The sequence below is a fragment of the Pistacia vera genome, unplaced genomic scaffold, assembly GCF_008641045.1.
Source record: "Pistacia vera cultivar Batoury unplaced genomic scaffold, PisVer_v2 Contig918, whole genome shotgun sequence".
NCBI classification, from domain to species: Eukaryota; Viridiplantae; Streptophyta; class Magnoliopsida; order Sapindales; family Anacardiaceae; genus Pistacia; species Pistacia vera.
In genome coordinates, this window is record NW_022196799.1 from 151,419 (window position 1) to 166,517 (window position 15,099).

At 35.3% G+C, this 15,099-nt stretch overlaps 2 protein-coding genes and 1 long non-coding RNA gene across 3 annotated transcripts; all 3 read right to left on the reverse strand.

Moving 5' to 3' along the window:
* On the reverse strand, nt 1–1,071 carry LOC116120010 (putative pentatricopeptide repeat-containing protein At5g37570). The gene has a single exon (XM_031405942.1). It carries the CDS (start codon nt 1,069–1,071, stop codon nt 1–3), a length of 1,071 nt encoding a protein of 356 aa, XP_031261802.1.
* A 945-nt stretch (nt 1,072–2,016) lies between these two features.
* LOC116120023 lies at nt 2,017–2,587 on the reverse strand. Its single transcript, XR_004126483.1, has 3 exons — nt 2,499–2,587; nt 2,309–2,391; nt 2,017–2,230 (listed from the first exon to the last, which is right to left on the reverse strand). It is a non-coding gene; the product is annotated as an uncharacterized LOC116120023 (long non-coding RNA).
* Nucleotides 2,588–13,123: 10,536 nt separating this feature from the next.
* Nucleotides 13,124–14,795, reverse strand: LOC116120032 (protein BIG GRAIN 1-like A). The gene has a single exon (XM_031405967.1). It carries the CDS (start codon nt 14,372–14,374, stop codon nt 13,154–13,156), a length of 1,221 nt encoding a protein of 406 aa, XP_031261827.1. The 5' UTR covers nt 14,375–14,795; the 3' UTR covers nt 13,124–13,153.
* Nucleotides 14,796–15,099: the final 304 nt, after the last annotated feature.

The following is a 15,099-nucleotide window of genomic DNA, read 5'->3' on the forward strand; positions in this document are numbered from 1 at the left end:
CTATAATGATAAAATGTACAACCAGAAGAACTTACCACAGCAACCTTGCTCCACATGCTCAGCCAATTTAGTTGCCATTTCAATGTCTCCAAGTTGTGTACAAGCTGAGATAGCTCCCACCATTGCTACCTCACTGATTCTCTCATTTTTTTCTCTCATCACCTTATACAATTCAATACTTTTCTCAGCATACCCATTTTGTGCATAACAAGCCACCATTGCTGCCCAGCATGAAGCATCAGGTTCCAAAATCTCATCAAACACTCTTTTAGCCTCACTCACATCACCACACTTCCCATACCCTGCAATCATAGCAACCCATGTCACAGAATTCTTCTCTATCATCCTATCATAAAACTCCTTTGCCGCTCTCATATCACCACATTTTGCATACCCTGCAACCATTGCAGTCCAAGAAATCACATTGCGCTGGCTCATGCTATCAAACAGTCTTTGCGCATCATCCATCATAGCCATCTTAGTGTATCCACAAATCATAGCAGTCCATGCAATAAGATCTTTATCCTCATCATCCATCATATCAAATAATCTTCTCGCGTCCAATACAAACCCACATTTTGCATACATGTCAAGCAATGCAGTTATTACAAACTTGTTCCGGAAGTAACCTAATTGCACTACTTTAGCCTGCACTTGTTTGCCTTCAAGAAATGCCGGCATACGAGCACATGCATTGAGCACGGAAGAGAAAGTGAACCCAGATGGCAATACACCCAACCGCTGCATTTTAGCATACAACCAAATGGAATGGCTAAATTGAGTATGAACAACATGGCTACGTATAAGGGAAGTCCAGAGGAATTGATTCCTACAATTGGGTATTTTGTCGAACACTTGGCGTGCATAGCTCAAGTTATCACCGGATAGCTTAAGGAGATGGAAGAGAAATTGGGTTAAATAATTTTGGTGGTGGGTTTTAGGTAGGGTTTTAAGTAAGAGGGCATGTGTTTGTTTTAGTTGGTCAAGGGTTTTGCTTATGTGTATGTAGTGAGTTATGCTATGTTCGGTCTTACAATATTTGGTATGTGGGGTTAAGTTCTTTGTTGTCATGAATAATTTTGGTCATTTTGTATGTGGTCACGTTCAGATTTTGAGTTGGGGATTTTGCAGAATGGTAAAAAGGGTGGCTAGTCTTCGTGGGAAATTTACGTTGTTGGAGGGTTATAGATTATAACAAGTAGCTTTTACTTGTCCTGCAGCCAATATTAATGTGAGAGCTGAATGCTGATTTGCCTAAGCTTACAGCCATATGGGTGTTTGGGTGGTTGTTTTTTTATGGATAAAGAAATATTAAGGTACACAAACTTTAAGTTAAAGAACAAAAAGAAAAATTAACACCAACTCATTGTACATCAATGTTCTGAAAACCAGACTAGACAAGCCGATCGGATCAGTTCGACTGTCGACCGACATCTTTTTCGATCCAAATTTCCAATTTTACTATTCACCCAAATCCCTAATCTTACCGTCGACGGACGAGGGGCTACCAAATGTTGGGGTTAGAGGGGTTTTGTAGAAGGGAGGCCGATGGTTCAAGGGGTGGTGTCGGATCAAATTTTGGAGGCCAAAAATAAACCGAAATTTGGTAAAAAAAATCAACTCAATACGCGAGTCACAATCGGTGAATAGGGGGCTACCAAGTTCCGAGGTTAGAAGAGTTTTGTAGAGTGGAGGACGGCGGTCCAAGTGATGGTGTCTAATTGAATTTTGGTAGCCGAAAAAGTCAAAACCAAAACATATCACAGGGGTATATTTGCTATATTTCAAACCTGTAGGGACTGAAAATCTTTCAGGGGTGTTTTTGCAAAATTTCAAACTTTTTGGACCACCGGGTTCCTCGATGATCTAACCGATCAGACCGTTCAAACCGTGAACCAGGCCTTTAACCAGGTCAAGGCCCGGTCCGGTTTTCAAAACTTTGTTCTACATATAAGGGGAGTAAGCCATGATAGTGACCACCATCAAAATGCCTCGTACAACCTTAGAATTTGAGGCCAAATAGTAAGACTCTGGAACCTTATTTCCCATACAAAAATTTACTGAACACTCTCTCAAGATGGTCACTAATTTGCAAGACAGAATAATCTAATAACATTATTGAGTTTACATGGACTGTTGTCCAGTACTAATGCTTCAAGGCTTATGCTCAACCAAGTCAATGAACTTGTATACATCTCCCCGCCTTTGATTCTGAACGGGTATGTGCTCTCTATAATCAAAAACATTATGAACACAATCAGGAACTTGATACAAGTTTAGCTTTTAAACTTGAGAATTAGGACACTACCTCTGGAGTTGAATAGCTGAATAGTCAATCTCAGCAACTACTACTGTCTCTTCATGACCGGACGTTGCAATAATTTCACCGTTCTGTTAAAGTAAAAATAGAGCCATTATCAGTTCACCAAGACCTTTTCTTAATGCTGCTTTTATTCTCAGAATGTAAACAAAGTAACCAATGCCAAAATTTTCAATACCGGTCCAACAAGAGTGGAATGACACCATATCATGTAGGAACCATTGGATTCTCGTGAAGGCGAGCAAGTAGCTACAAACAACTACAACCATATCACTCATATCAGACATTCTTTTAGGCTATAGCTGAATTNAGTTTCCTTTAGGCTTGATTAATTCCTTGGTCATCTCTTATGTAAGTTGTTTTCCTTTAGCTTCAAGTTAACTCATTTTTCGGATTTTGTTTTGCATGGTGTGTATGAATCCATTTGTGGTGCATTTGAGCATAAATGACTTTGTGATTGACTGGAGTTTGATATAAGGAGTTGTTTTAAGTTGTTTAATGATTGTGAGTGTGTATGGAGTGTGTTAGCCGAATGGTCATAAGGAGTTGGAAGAAAACCTAGCCTAGGTTGAGTCAAAAGTGGTTGTTTTGGGGTAGTATATGAATTGAGGTTGAAGAAATTCATATCAATAATATACGTTAAAATTTGTGTTTCTAGTGTCTAAAGGTGGTCTTTAATTTAACTAATGTTTAAACTTTATTGGTGGTGATATTGACGTTTTAAATTTAATTGTAGAATTGTTCTCTAGAAATCTAGTTAAGTAACACAGTTTTAATTGAAAAGAAATGGACTTTGACAGACCATTGTTTAGAAATTTAAAATTTAATGTAAGGATTTTATACTGCATTTGTTCATTGGTTGAACCGTAATTTCAAAATAACACAAATGGTTGTAGGTATTATATAAGATTTGATTATCAACCATTTGAATTACAATAGTTCGTTTGTGTCACTATTATTAGTTAAGAAACAATTATTATTACTGAAATGGTTGAATAACTGTTTTACAAACTAATCAAACCAATCTATGTTGTCTACTTTTTAAAATTGGTCGTTGTCCAATGAAACAACGAAGTATTTTTTTTGTGGCTCAAGTAAGTGTTGGAGTTGTCGACTACTTCAGCATTAATGGGTAACGGAGACGCACTCGGGGGTCCCGCGTAGGCGGTTTTGGGCTTTTCCATGTATAACCGCTGTAGGATTCCTTTTAAGTTATTAATTCCTTTTTTGGGTTGGGCTTAGGAATAGGAATTCTTGTAAAACTAGGTTTAATCTCTTAAACCTAGTATATAAACATACTTTTCTCTTGTTATGGGTGTGAGAACAATTCATTCATTGTAAACGAGAGAGGTGAGGCATATTGCAATAATATTGACTCAGCTGGACGTAGCCTACATTGGGTGAACCANCCGATGGCGTAAAACCCCTTTTACGAATACCCTATTGATAATTAAACATTATAAAATAAGAATTAAATATCCCCAACTAACAAAGGGTGTAGTTGATTTTTGCAAGAGATTGACTGAATTTAATTGGTAGGTTTTAAAAAATTATATTCAAAACCAAACAAACAAAACTTAGTCCCAAATGAATGTCAAAATGAACACCAAATTTACTGTTACTAAAGGCTCAATCTACTCAACAAAGACTCCTGCCTAATTTCTTTCATCATAATTTACAACTCAAAATCAAGCTACATTACCATGGATAGATATTGAAACCAACCACGGCCAGCGGCCGCAGCCTCCACCGCACATTTGTCATAAAGAGTTAATTTGGTCACCCTCAAATCTGCCTAGATTTAAGACTAGGGTTTGACACCATTAATGAATCAGGCAAGTTATTGGAGTTAACTGTCACAATGAAGTCACTGTTGTAGGAGAAAGCAAAGCATGCTTGAAAATGAAATTAATTTGAAGACAAATTAATCTTTTGCTTTCTATAATTTGCAACATAAATGTACATAAAAAAAATATGACCATATTTAAAGCATTCAAACTTCAAATTTTTGGTGTCGGCCACACCTAACTTATAAATAAATTCACCATAATTTAGCCATTAAATTTGGCTTTGTTCATGGGACCATTTAAAGATGTTTAGTTTATTTATTTCTTGGACTGATGGGTTGCTTTCATTTTGTTAAATAAAGCCCATCTAGTTTCTACATAATATTTAATTTTTTTTGTTTGCTAACAAGACTTATTAAAATTGTCAATTCTCTTATATATGTTTTTTTTTTTTTAAATAATATCCAAGCACAATTGTCAGCCGAACTCACCTATTTGTCAGGGACACGGAACACCCTAAAACCCAATGGATCAAAATAACTACACAAATGCAGTAAGTGTCTCTATTGCGATTCAAATACAAAACCCTTGAATATAACTAACCCAGTGATTAAAGAGTTTGTCATTTGGTCACAAGGGGAACGATGAGATTCATTATGCTCTTTAAAAAGTTAAAAAAAAATAATAATAATAATAACCTAGCTGAATAATAGCATTCTAAATCAATTTAAGTAAAAATAAAAATAAAAAATAAAAAAATTGATTATAAAAGTGAATTGTTAATTAATTGACCAAAGTAGCTAGCCCTACGAAGTTCAACTTAAAAATGGGTGGACCATGAAAATGAAATAATTCTAACCTAGCTAGGGTTGGCTAGCAACTTCATTAATACTTTTAAGGACAAGGTAGCTACTACTTAAAGGCTAAAGCCACCCATGGTGGGTCTTGATCTTGACCTTGACTCGTCTAGCCACCACCCTTAAGCAATTTCACTTTCAATAAGCAATTTCACTTTCAATCAACAATATGAATGTTTTCACATTAGGGTTTGTTTTTTTCCCCCCGAAAAAGAGAAAAAAAAAAAGTTAAATTGATGAATATATCACATTATCTATATGTTATTTACCCAACAATATCATATTATACGTACATCTGCTTTTTTTCTTGTCTATAAAAATAATATCACATACGTTAATCTTGTCTAAGAGTTTCCATTTAATTTAATGAGCAAACGTTTATGAACAATCTTAATGCCTTTAGATTAGGGTTTTAGTCTTTCTTGAAAAAGAAAAAAGCTAGATATGATGAATATATCACATCATTTGCATATCATCTATTCAACCATGTCATATTATATATAAATATATGTTTTTTATTTCTTCTGCAAATAATATCGCATGCATCAGTTTTGCCTAAGAATTCCCATTTAATTTCTCGAGCAAACGTTCATGAACTTAAAACTTATGATCCCCAGAGATCCACCATGACCAGAGTAGCCGCAATAGATATGTGGAAGATAAGCAACATTAAATATTATTCAACATTAAATCACTTTGATACAAGATAAAAAAGGACATGTAATTTCCAAGCATGTTAATTAATTACACTTTAATTAAACTTTAATTAATTAACAAAACAAGGCTCCTTTCCCATTCATGGAAGAATAGAATGTGGGTTTGCTTTTGTTTATTCAAAAGATAATTTTAATTATATATAAAGTAAATGTAGAAACTTGAAAGTGTAGCTAGAGTTTGATTAGATGCCTACTCAAACTAGTTTAAAAGAACAATATTTAAATTAAATTAAAATTTTGATTAGTTAATTAATTAACACACCCAACTCCAAGTGGAAAGCTTATGTTTAATTAACTATTAATATTTTTGTTAATCAAATCAATCATCATCCTTTTATGGCAACTACCTCGAGTGATATAAACAAATTCAATTTCTAACACCCTCCTCTCACGGGAGGTGCTGGATCAGGATCCAAACCCAAACAAACGTGGTTCGGGTAGAATTTATCTAAAAGTTAATTCAAGGAAGGAGAGGGTCCAATCATATATATACATCATAACAGATCACCAACTTAAAGACGTGAGACAAATTCAACTTCTACGGTAAAGAAATATAAAATTAATTAATTATTGCACACATTTAGGTCCAAAATACCTTTCGACATCAAAAATACCTTTCGAGGAATTGCCATCACATCACAAAGAGGATTTTGAGAATGAAAACAAGAGAGACGTCTTTTTTTTCTTTCTGATAATAAAAAGAAGAGAAAGCCACGCACAATTCTTTGTTCTTTGCCTTCTTCATTGTATTATTCTTATAATGACACAAAATATCACCCAAAAATTTAAACATTTTGATACTTATAATGACACAAATTAAATCCCAAATATTTGAGTTTATACTTTGTTTCATGTTTATTTTTTCTATCATCAAACACTTAAAGCTCGTTTGAGTTTTCCTTCACTCATACCCAGTTTGGATTTTTGTTTACGGTATCAATAAATTCTAAACGATAATATTTTATAGTTTTCAACGTGAAAAAATTTGACTGAATTTTTGTCTGATGATATATATGTTATCATGATGATAAATGTTTAAAAAAAAAAAAATTACAAATTTTAAGAGAAAAACATTTAATTGAATTTTTCTCATATAGTATTTCTCGATGTTTATTACAATATTATGGAAGAGTCAGATAAATTACATATTTATACTCTGGAGGTTCATTTTTTTAACCCATCCTTAGGTAGCTCAAGTGGTAGGACGAGCGTTGGGATGTGTGATTAAGACACACGGTTTTAGGTTCAAATCCACTAGCTTCCAAGATTTAAGCAGGTGGTCATAGCAATTGAATGTTGTGCTAGTTATTTATAAGAATTAATGATTAGTCGAGATGCACACAAGCTCGCTCAGACACCATTTTAAAAAAAAAATGGTGCGCTTTTGTTTATTATGATAGTAAATATTAAATAAACAAAAATTTCACGATTTTCAACATAAAAAAGTTTAACTGAAGTTTTCTCTTGCGATGTTTCTTAACGCTGGTTACAAATATACACCCAGAACCCTAAAACATGATACACAACTTTGCCAGAAAGATTAAAAACTGAAATGTTGTTTTATTTTTGGCAAAACAAAGAAGACAAAGTGAAAGCTAAGATTAAGATGTTGGAATATGTTATATGATCATCTTTACAAGTAATCAAACTAGAAGCTTTGATCAAATATTATTCTTGTTCTTTCTGTCCCCATCTCTTTCTCTTTTTTTATATCTATATGATATGAGATTTTAATAAAGAAAAGAATTTAAAGGATGCACTGTTCAAGTTTCAACAGCTTCACAATGTAATCGCCTTGGGATCATCAAAATTCTCCCTCGATCCATCAACTTTCTCTCTTTAATTTTTACTCATATTTATTCTCATTCTCATGTAAAAAACCAAACCCACAACACAACAACACCTTCTTTTTCTTTCTTTTTCTTTCTTTTACTAAAGCTGCCCTGCTTGCTTATTTTTGTCCCCTCTAGTTTTACTTTTTCCCATTCATACCCATCTCTAAAGAAAGTGATAAATCCTTCGAACGTCCCTTGACTTTACTTTAAAATCGAATTCACCCCTTTGGCTTTTCTTTTTTTTCTTGATATCTTTTTCCCTTTTGCTTTGGAAACTTTCAAGTATATCTTAGAAACTGCATCCTTATACCAGATATACCAGATCTTTCAAATATTAGGAATCTTAGGTCTTATTAAATAACGAGTATTTTGAATTTTCGGATTTGTTTTAAATATTCAATAACTTGATTTATAATAATGAGGTAACTTTTATTTGTTACTTACTTAGTGTGCCTTTCTATTATTTGCCATCGTAATTGTTAAATCGGCCCAATTTTCCATCATGTATGGTTACTTGATGTTGTAGAAGGTCATACTCCTATATATTTTTTATCAAGTCAATAGTTAAAAGACTTAAATTGAATGAATATTTGGTAATAATGAGAAAATTTCATGAGGTTTTACAAAGGAAATAGGGTGTTTTTTATTTAAACACAAATGTGAAGGGAGGTAAATGAAATTTGTCCAAAAGAATTATCCCATCACAACTACAAGGGCAAACGAGTAACTTCCTCAAATAAAGTGAAAGAGACACACGTGTAGATAACCCACGTGTCAAAAGAAGAGTGGAAGTGAATAATGCTAGGCAGCAAGGGGGCAAAAGTTAAAAAAACGAAATAGCGTGGGGCCTATATGATGATGATGATAGTGATATTTTAATGGTTTGTGATTTGATGATAAAATCAGCGGATGATACGGGGACCTCTGAAAGAAGAGGCGGCACACGTGTGCATGCGGCCAGCGACAGGCAGGCCAGCCCACCACGTGCGGCCCAAACGTCAAGTCACTCACACAGTCACACTCATCCATCCTTTAGCTTCCCATTTTAATGTACCACTAACTTGAAGGCATGCTTCGTTGTTGGACCACTTTTATGCCCCCACTCACATTTTGTTTTCAAATTTTACCAATTTTTTTTTTTTTTTTGGGATCCCGATAACTTTAATGTAGGTTCGATTTTCAATTTATGTTGTAACGTTGGTGTACATTTTCGAGGTTTGCTTTACTTTAACCATCTCTATTTTGGTCGATTAATGATATTAAGAAGTTGATTATGAAATCACATAAGGACTAATTGTGGGATTTATTACTAATTCTATGTTATTTAAAGTCTTTGTTAACGTAACTAAATAGTATAGGTTTTATCAATTATAATTAGTTGTTATTAATCACATCCTATTTATAACCATTCGTACTTATAATATACATGCATCATAAGATCTATATCCGATCTGGAGCGACGCGTACAACTGTTGCTCAATTGTTGACTTGCAATAGAGGCCTCATGGTCCTCAGAGGCTCGTGTCGTTAGTGAAGCTCCCTCAACAAAAGGGCTTTGTGGACCAATGTTATAAGACCCGAACCAGGCCTTGACCCGATCAAGGGATCGTCCCTAGTCGGCCAATCTGATCGATTGGACTAGTGATGTTATCATGACATAATAAAATTTTAAAACAACAATAATTAATCCAAAAACTCCAACAATCAAATTCAACCTCCAATCAATCAGACAGTCCCGGTCAGGCGAAGTGGGGGTTGTGGACGCGTAGGGGGCTCGCACGCACGCAGTCACGTGCAGAGGAATCATGCACTATGGTGTGTCGCGCAATCGTGACTGTGATGGAGATGGTAGGCTGGTGAGATGGTGTCAACGGTAGGTGGAGGATATGGTCTGGACGATTGATGGCGATGTGGACGGCTAAAGGTCGTGCTGTGCGAAGAAGAAACCTGGATCTGGCAAAGGCGAGGGCGACAAAATCAAGCCAAAAAAGGCGTGAATCAGCATTTGGGAGGTGTTTTCCGTGATTTGGGGTGCAAAATCCGTCAAAAAACAACAAAAATGGCCTATGGGAGTTGATTGGTTCTCTGATCCAACAGTTGAATCAATAATTCGGTACTGTTCCACCGGTTCAACCCTAGGTCAATCCAGTCCAACTGTTACAACCGAATTTAGGATGTACCCTGTCCGAATAAGGGTCTCATTCCCAATCGAACCAGTCAGTCTGTTCCAGGTTTTAAAACAATGTCGTGGACTGTCTTGAATCGTGATTCCCACCATTTGGCAGGTATAATTCATTCAATAAGACCAACTTACATTATTATATTATTGTGTACAAAAAGGTTGATATCTATGAACCAGAAAGGGCCTCATATCTATCTCAAAGTTGTTTGTAGAAAGAAACAAAGTTGACAACTTAGAATCTCAGATTTATTATTTGTCAACTAATAACTGGCAAAATAATTGAGAGGTAGAAGATTAATTAATTGAGAATAACCATTGTTAGAGATAAGACATCTCAGATTTGAGGCTCAAATCAATCAAGCTTAATTGGTTGACCCGGCATGCACCCTTTTGCATGGACAGAGTTAAAGATGGTCGAGCCAATGATCAAGCCATTTGTGGTTTACACTCGGGCCCTAATCCGAGTTGGTCCCTTCGAATGCTATGGCCACATGGTTAATTTGGTTCCATTGTTTGTAAATGTTATGCTTTAATGCCACGGAGTTGTGCATGGTTGGTGAGTGACATGGCTAGCCATGGCTTGCCCCAAAATGTTCAACTATTTATTGAGAAGATGATAGTAACAACTCGATTTTATTAGCCATTAACAACACATTTAATTACAAGATGGTCATTATTTATCTATATTAAAAATGTTTTCTAGTTTTCATTCTTTACATTTCATATTGATTAAAAGAAAAGATAATAAAATCTTCACATTGTTTCTGATCTATACCATTATAAATGTGTTTTGGTATAACTTATTTCCAAAAGCTAACTCGAAGGAGAATAGAGTTCAACCACATATATACACCATAAGTAACCAAATTGGTGATAGAGAACAAATACAACTTTAACAGTTTCATTTTTAGATACTTTAAAAAAAATGATAACGAGTGTTTCCAAATTTTGAGAACACAAAATCAAACTTCTTATTTCAACCACCAAATACATACCAACAACACAAAAATTATGTATGTTTTTTTTTTTTTCTTTTGTAACCAAGGTGTTCGAGCCAGCTTACTCTTACTTCGACTAATCCTCAGGGAAGACTAGTGCAGCAACCTATCACCGGTCTCCACACTTAACTTTTGGGACGAGGAGGTTCGAACTTGAGACTGTGAAGTAAACAAGGATATCACCTCTAATTCTAAGAAAGATCCGCTCAGACAACCATTCCCTCCTGGAATGATGCCTAGTTGCCTACTCCCCCCCCCACCCCACCAAGGAGCAATTTGGCTTTAATATCACTTGTCACAACTCCAAAAATGCAACGGAATTGGACTGTCCGGCGCCATGACTCCACCAAGTCAGGGCCAGCCTTACACCATTCAAGTCTTTTAACATAGCGACTCTTCCTAAATTAGCCACACATCCCAGTGCTCGTCCTACCACTTGAGCTACCGAAGATAGACTATTATGCAATGTTGTTAAATATAAACTTCTATTAACAAAAAATCTATGCTGTAAAATAAAAGCCTTTACACATCATAGAAGCAACTAATTAGGTGCTAGATATTTTGCATTAATCTAAGTCTTAATCAAGGATTAAATCGAAATTAAAAAGTTTGACAACGATTATAGTTTGTCAACGCAGGGATATGAGTTGGTGGTCTCACTCTCACACCCACCACTAAATCTCCCCATAATTGTTTTCAACTTCTCCACTTCACCAACCATTTGGAAACACCTTTAATTTCTTAGAAGAAAAAAAAAAATCAAGATTTGTTGTTAATCGAAGCTGATCTTAAATCTTAATTAATCTTTGATTAACAACTTAATTAATATATTTTCCAAGTCATTGATGTTGGAGGCTGCATGGCAAATAGCTTTCATAAGGTCACTTCATTAATTTTGTATTCTATAGGCAAATTAGAGTCTACAATGCTTTTGACCTTAGCTTAGCCTTTTCTTTTCCTATAGTCCAAGCTAAGTTTCAAAATTTTGATTAAATTAATTAATTATGTGATGATAGCTTAATTAGTATATCACACTGTTATGATTTAGTGGTCCTCGTAATTAATTAATTAAATCCATCTTCACGTCTCTCTTCTCCTCATAATTTATATTATGAGGAAGATTAATTAATTAATACCCTATCCCTCAATGGTAAAATGAGTGATTATGTAGAGTCATCCTAACTAATCCGAGATGTAAGCACATCGACATCATTTCCAACACTGAAAAAAGATATCGACGTGAAATCCCTACACCCAAACCGGCGTATGTTAATTAACTCTTACCAACAAGAATTTTTTTTTTTTTTTTTAAATAACTAAAGTATCCGACCACAATTGTTAGCCGAGTCCACCTAATCCTCAGGGTCACAGAACACCCTACAAGTTCAATGGATCAGGATAATTATAAAACTGTAGTAGATGCTTCTCCTGTGACTCGAACACAAGACCCCTGGATATAGCTAACCCCAGTAACTCATAAACCCTGATAATTAAAAGCTTCCCATTTTGCAAACTAATTAATGCCATGCATGTTCCTTTGAGTGTTATTTTATGTGCATGAGACAAAGAGTGATTAAGATAATATAAAATAAATAAATAAAAAAGGTTAAGAGATAACACAAAATTTGCAATGAATTGATTTGATAAGGTGGTTTGAAAATGAGATTTATTTTGGCAATTTAATTTAATTTGTAGAAAAAAACTTTAATTGAATTTACTTTTGAGGAAATACTCATAGCTTAGGAGCCAACCAAATTTGACAAAAAGGTCTTGAAGATCAAAGATTAGATCCTTTTGTCCACAGCTTTGGAGACCATGTATTCATTTCTCTTCTTTGCTTTTTTTCCACTATAATCAACTAGAGTAAAACCCATATAAACCCTCACCGGAAAATCATTTTCCGGCAACCCGGTCGGGAAGTACTTTAATCAAGAATAATTAAATTTTTAGAAAAGAAAATTCTAGATTAATTGTCACTTTTTTGACTAAAAAATATCCTTCATTTATATGGTTTTGAGTCGAGTTTGTGTTATATTGAAGCAATTTAGGAGACCCCACATTTAGCGAAGAGAAAGCAAAAGCTTCCCTCACTTTCTCTCTTTCTCTCTTGCTGAGGATGATTGATGGTGTAGAAAATCTGCCCTTTGCTTTAATTTAATTGAACTTAACCTCTCATTTTACTTTAAATTTTTGAATTTCATACGTGAACAAGATTTCAAGATTCTCCATAATACATACTCGTTAAAGTAATGAATAGACGATCGATAAAATCTTTTGAAGATCGGAAGAGTTGAAAACAGATAATATAAAAGAAAGAAAAAAAACGTAAAAATTGAGAGACATATTTTTATTATTTCTATGATGTAAACCAACCCCCAAACCATTCATTAAAATTAAACCTAATTAATTAGAAACTTAATTTTTGGAATTTTTTTTTTTTTTTTTTTTTTTGGTGGAATTACAAGATCAAACCATTGGCAATGGCTCGATTAGTATCAAGATGAGTTGTTTCATAAACCGGCAGTTCTTCTCGGTACCTCTCAATTGCTCCAATGGCTGAAAGATTATCCAATTCAAAAAGATCAGAACTTGCACAGCTTGCATCATCATCTTCATCTTCTTCTTCAACATCATCAAACTCTTGATCATTATCAAACTCCAGCTTCTTCTTCTGATAATTCTTCAGCAACTCCCTTGCAGCTTCCTGGACTCTTTGGCTCTCATTCATGACGCGATATTGAAGCTCGTCATTCTTGTTATTTTCATACAGGTTCTTGTGCCCACACGGCCTGCAATCTTCATCAACGATCACGCTTACCGGATAAAACCTGACTGATCTCTTGGTTCCGTTGCTTAACTTCCCTCTTGAAGATGGCGTCTTGCTCAAACAAGACCTCGAGAATGAGGAAGCTGATGAACACGCCGATTCCGGCTGTGATGAGTTTATAATCTTCGCCTTCTTTGCATTTCCTGCAGTGAAGAGAGAGTTCAAGAAGTTTGCGAGTCGGCCGCCCGGAGAAATCGGCTGCTTGACTTTCTTCAGATCACTGTAAATTTTCAAGGCTCTGGAAAGTTTCGTCTTCCCGGAACCACCTTCGTGTTTTGGCGCAGCCCCCGCCGCCTTTTGCGATGAAACATACTCTTTCTCGGGGCGGGTGGAAGAGAGACTGGTTCGAATTGGCTTCGGCCTTTGCATGGAATAACAAGAACTTGAATTGGATCTTGATTTTGCACCATAAAAGGAGTCTGATTCCGATGATGAGAAGCCGCCTCCACAGCTGGATTCTGAAGAACTGGAGCTCGACTTCAACAACACCGAATTATCAAAATGATGCTTTGTTTCGAAATCCGCCATGGAGTTTCTTCGAACAACGACCTTTTCGCAGCTGACTTTCTTCTCCATCCACCTCTCAATCATGCAAGCTCGTTGCATACGAGCCATTTGATCATCTTCTTGCCCTCCATGCCCATGCTTCTTCTTCCTCATGGATTCTCTGTAGAAAATCACCTCTCGGTCATCCTCGTCTCCTTTACCGTTTGATTCATCAATGGAACGGTAAATAGCGTCGAGAAGAGTTGAAGAGAAAGAAGGATTATTGTTGTTCTCCCTCCTGTTTCGACCCCCCTTATGAAGAAGATGATGATCTTCCTTTAACGAATACTTCTCCCACACATCCATGGATGAAACTCAACTGAAAACTTATATAATAACAACAATAAGAAACAGTAGGTTTCAAATGATATTGTTTTCTCTTTCTTTGTCTGCCTCAAAAGAAGAACTATATATCAATCAAAAGCTGATGAAACTGAGCAAAGGTAAGTGAGAGAGAAAACAGAGAGAATGATTATACATAAGTGATGAAGAAGAAAGAAACAAAAACATGAATGTCAAGACAAAGATGATGACAGAGACTCTTGCTATTCTGTAATTCTTTTTGACTCTCATAAAAATGAGAAGAAAACAAATGAGACACAGCTCTTGATGGGCTCTTGATGGCTTTTGTTTTGTAAAAGAGTTTTTGTAATCAAAAGCCAAACCTCACGCCTGAAGAGAGAAGAAGGAGAAGAAGAAGAAGAAGAAGAAGAAGACAGAGAGAAAGAGAAAGAGAAAGGGTTCTGTGTGAGTTCTCTTTGAGAAAGTCTTATAAGGCCAGAGAGTTCAAGCCAGCTGGCACATGACTGCCAGGTTGGCAATGATGACGTGGAAGATTAATTAAATTTAATTAATTGTAATTAACACTTCATGAAGTGACGTAAGATCCTTTGCTTTAATTTACTTCATAAAGTTAAAGTAAATTATTAATGTGTATAATTGTGCATACAAGATATTGATACTAACAACAAAGCTAATCTTTGATCATTAGGGTCCACTTCATTTTCTTTTTCTTCTATATATTTTAACCT

Excerpts from the sequence above, each read along its gene's own strand:
- LOC116120010 (XM_031405942.1), bottom strand. The coding sequence starts at position 1,071 with ATGACAACAAAGAACTTAACCCCACATACCAAATATTGTAAGACCGAA.
- LOC116120032 (XM_031405967.1), bottom strand. The coding sequence starts at position 14,374 with ATGGATGTGTGGGAGAAGTATTCGTTAAAGGAAGATCATCATCTTCTT.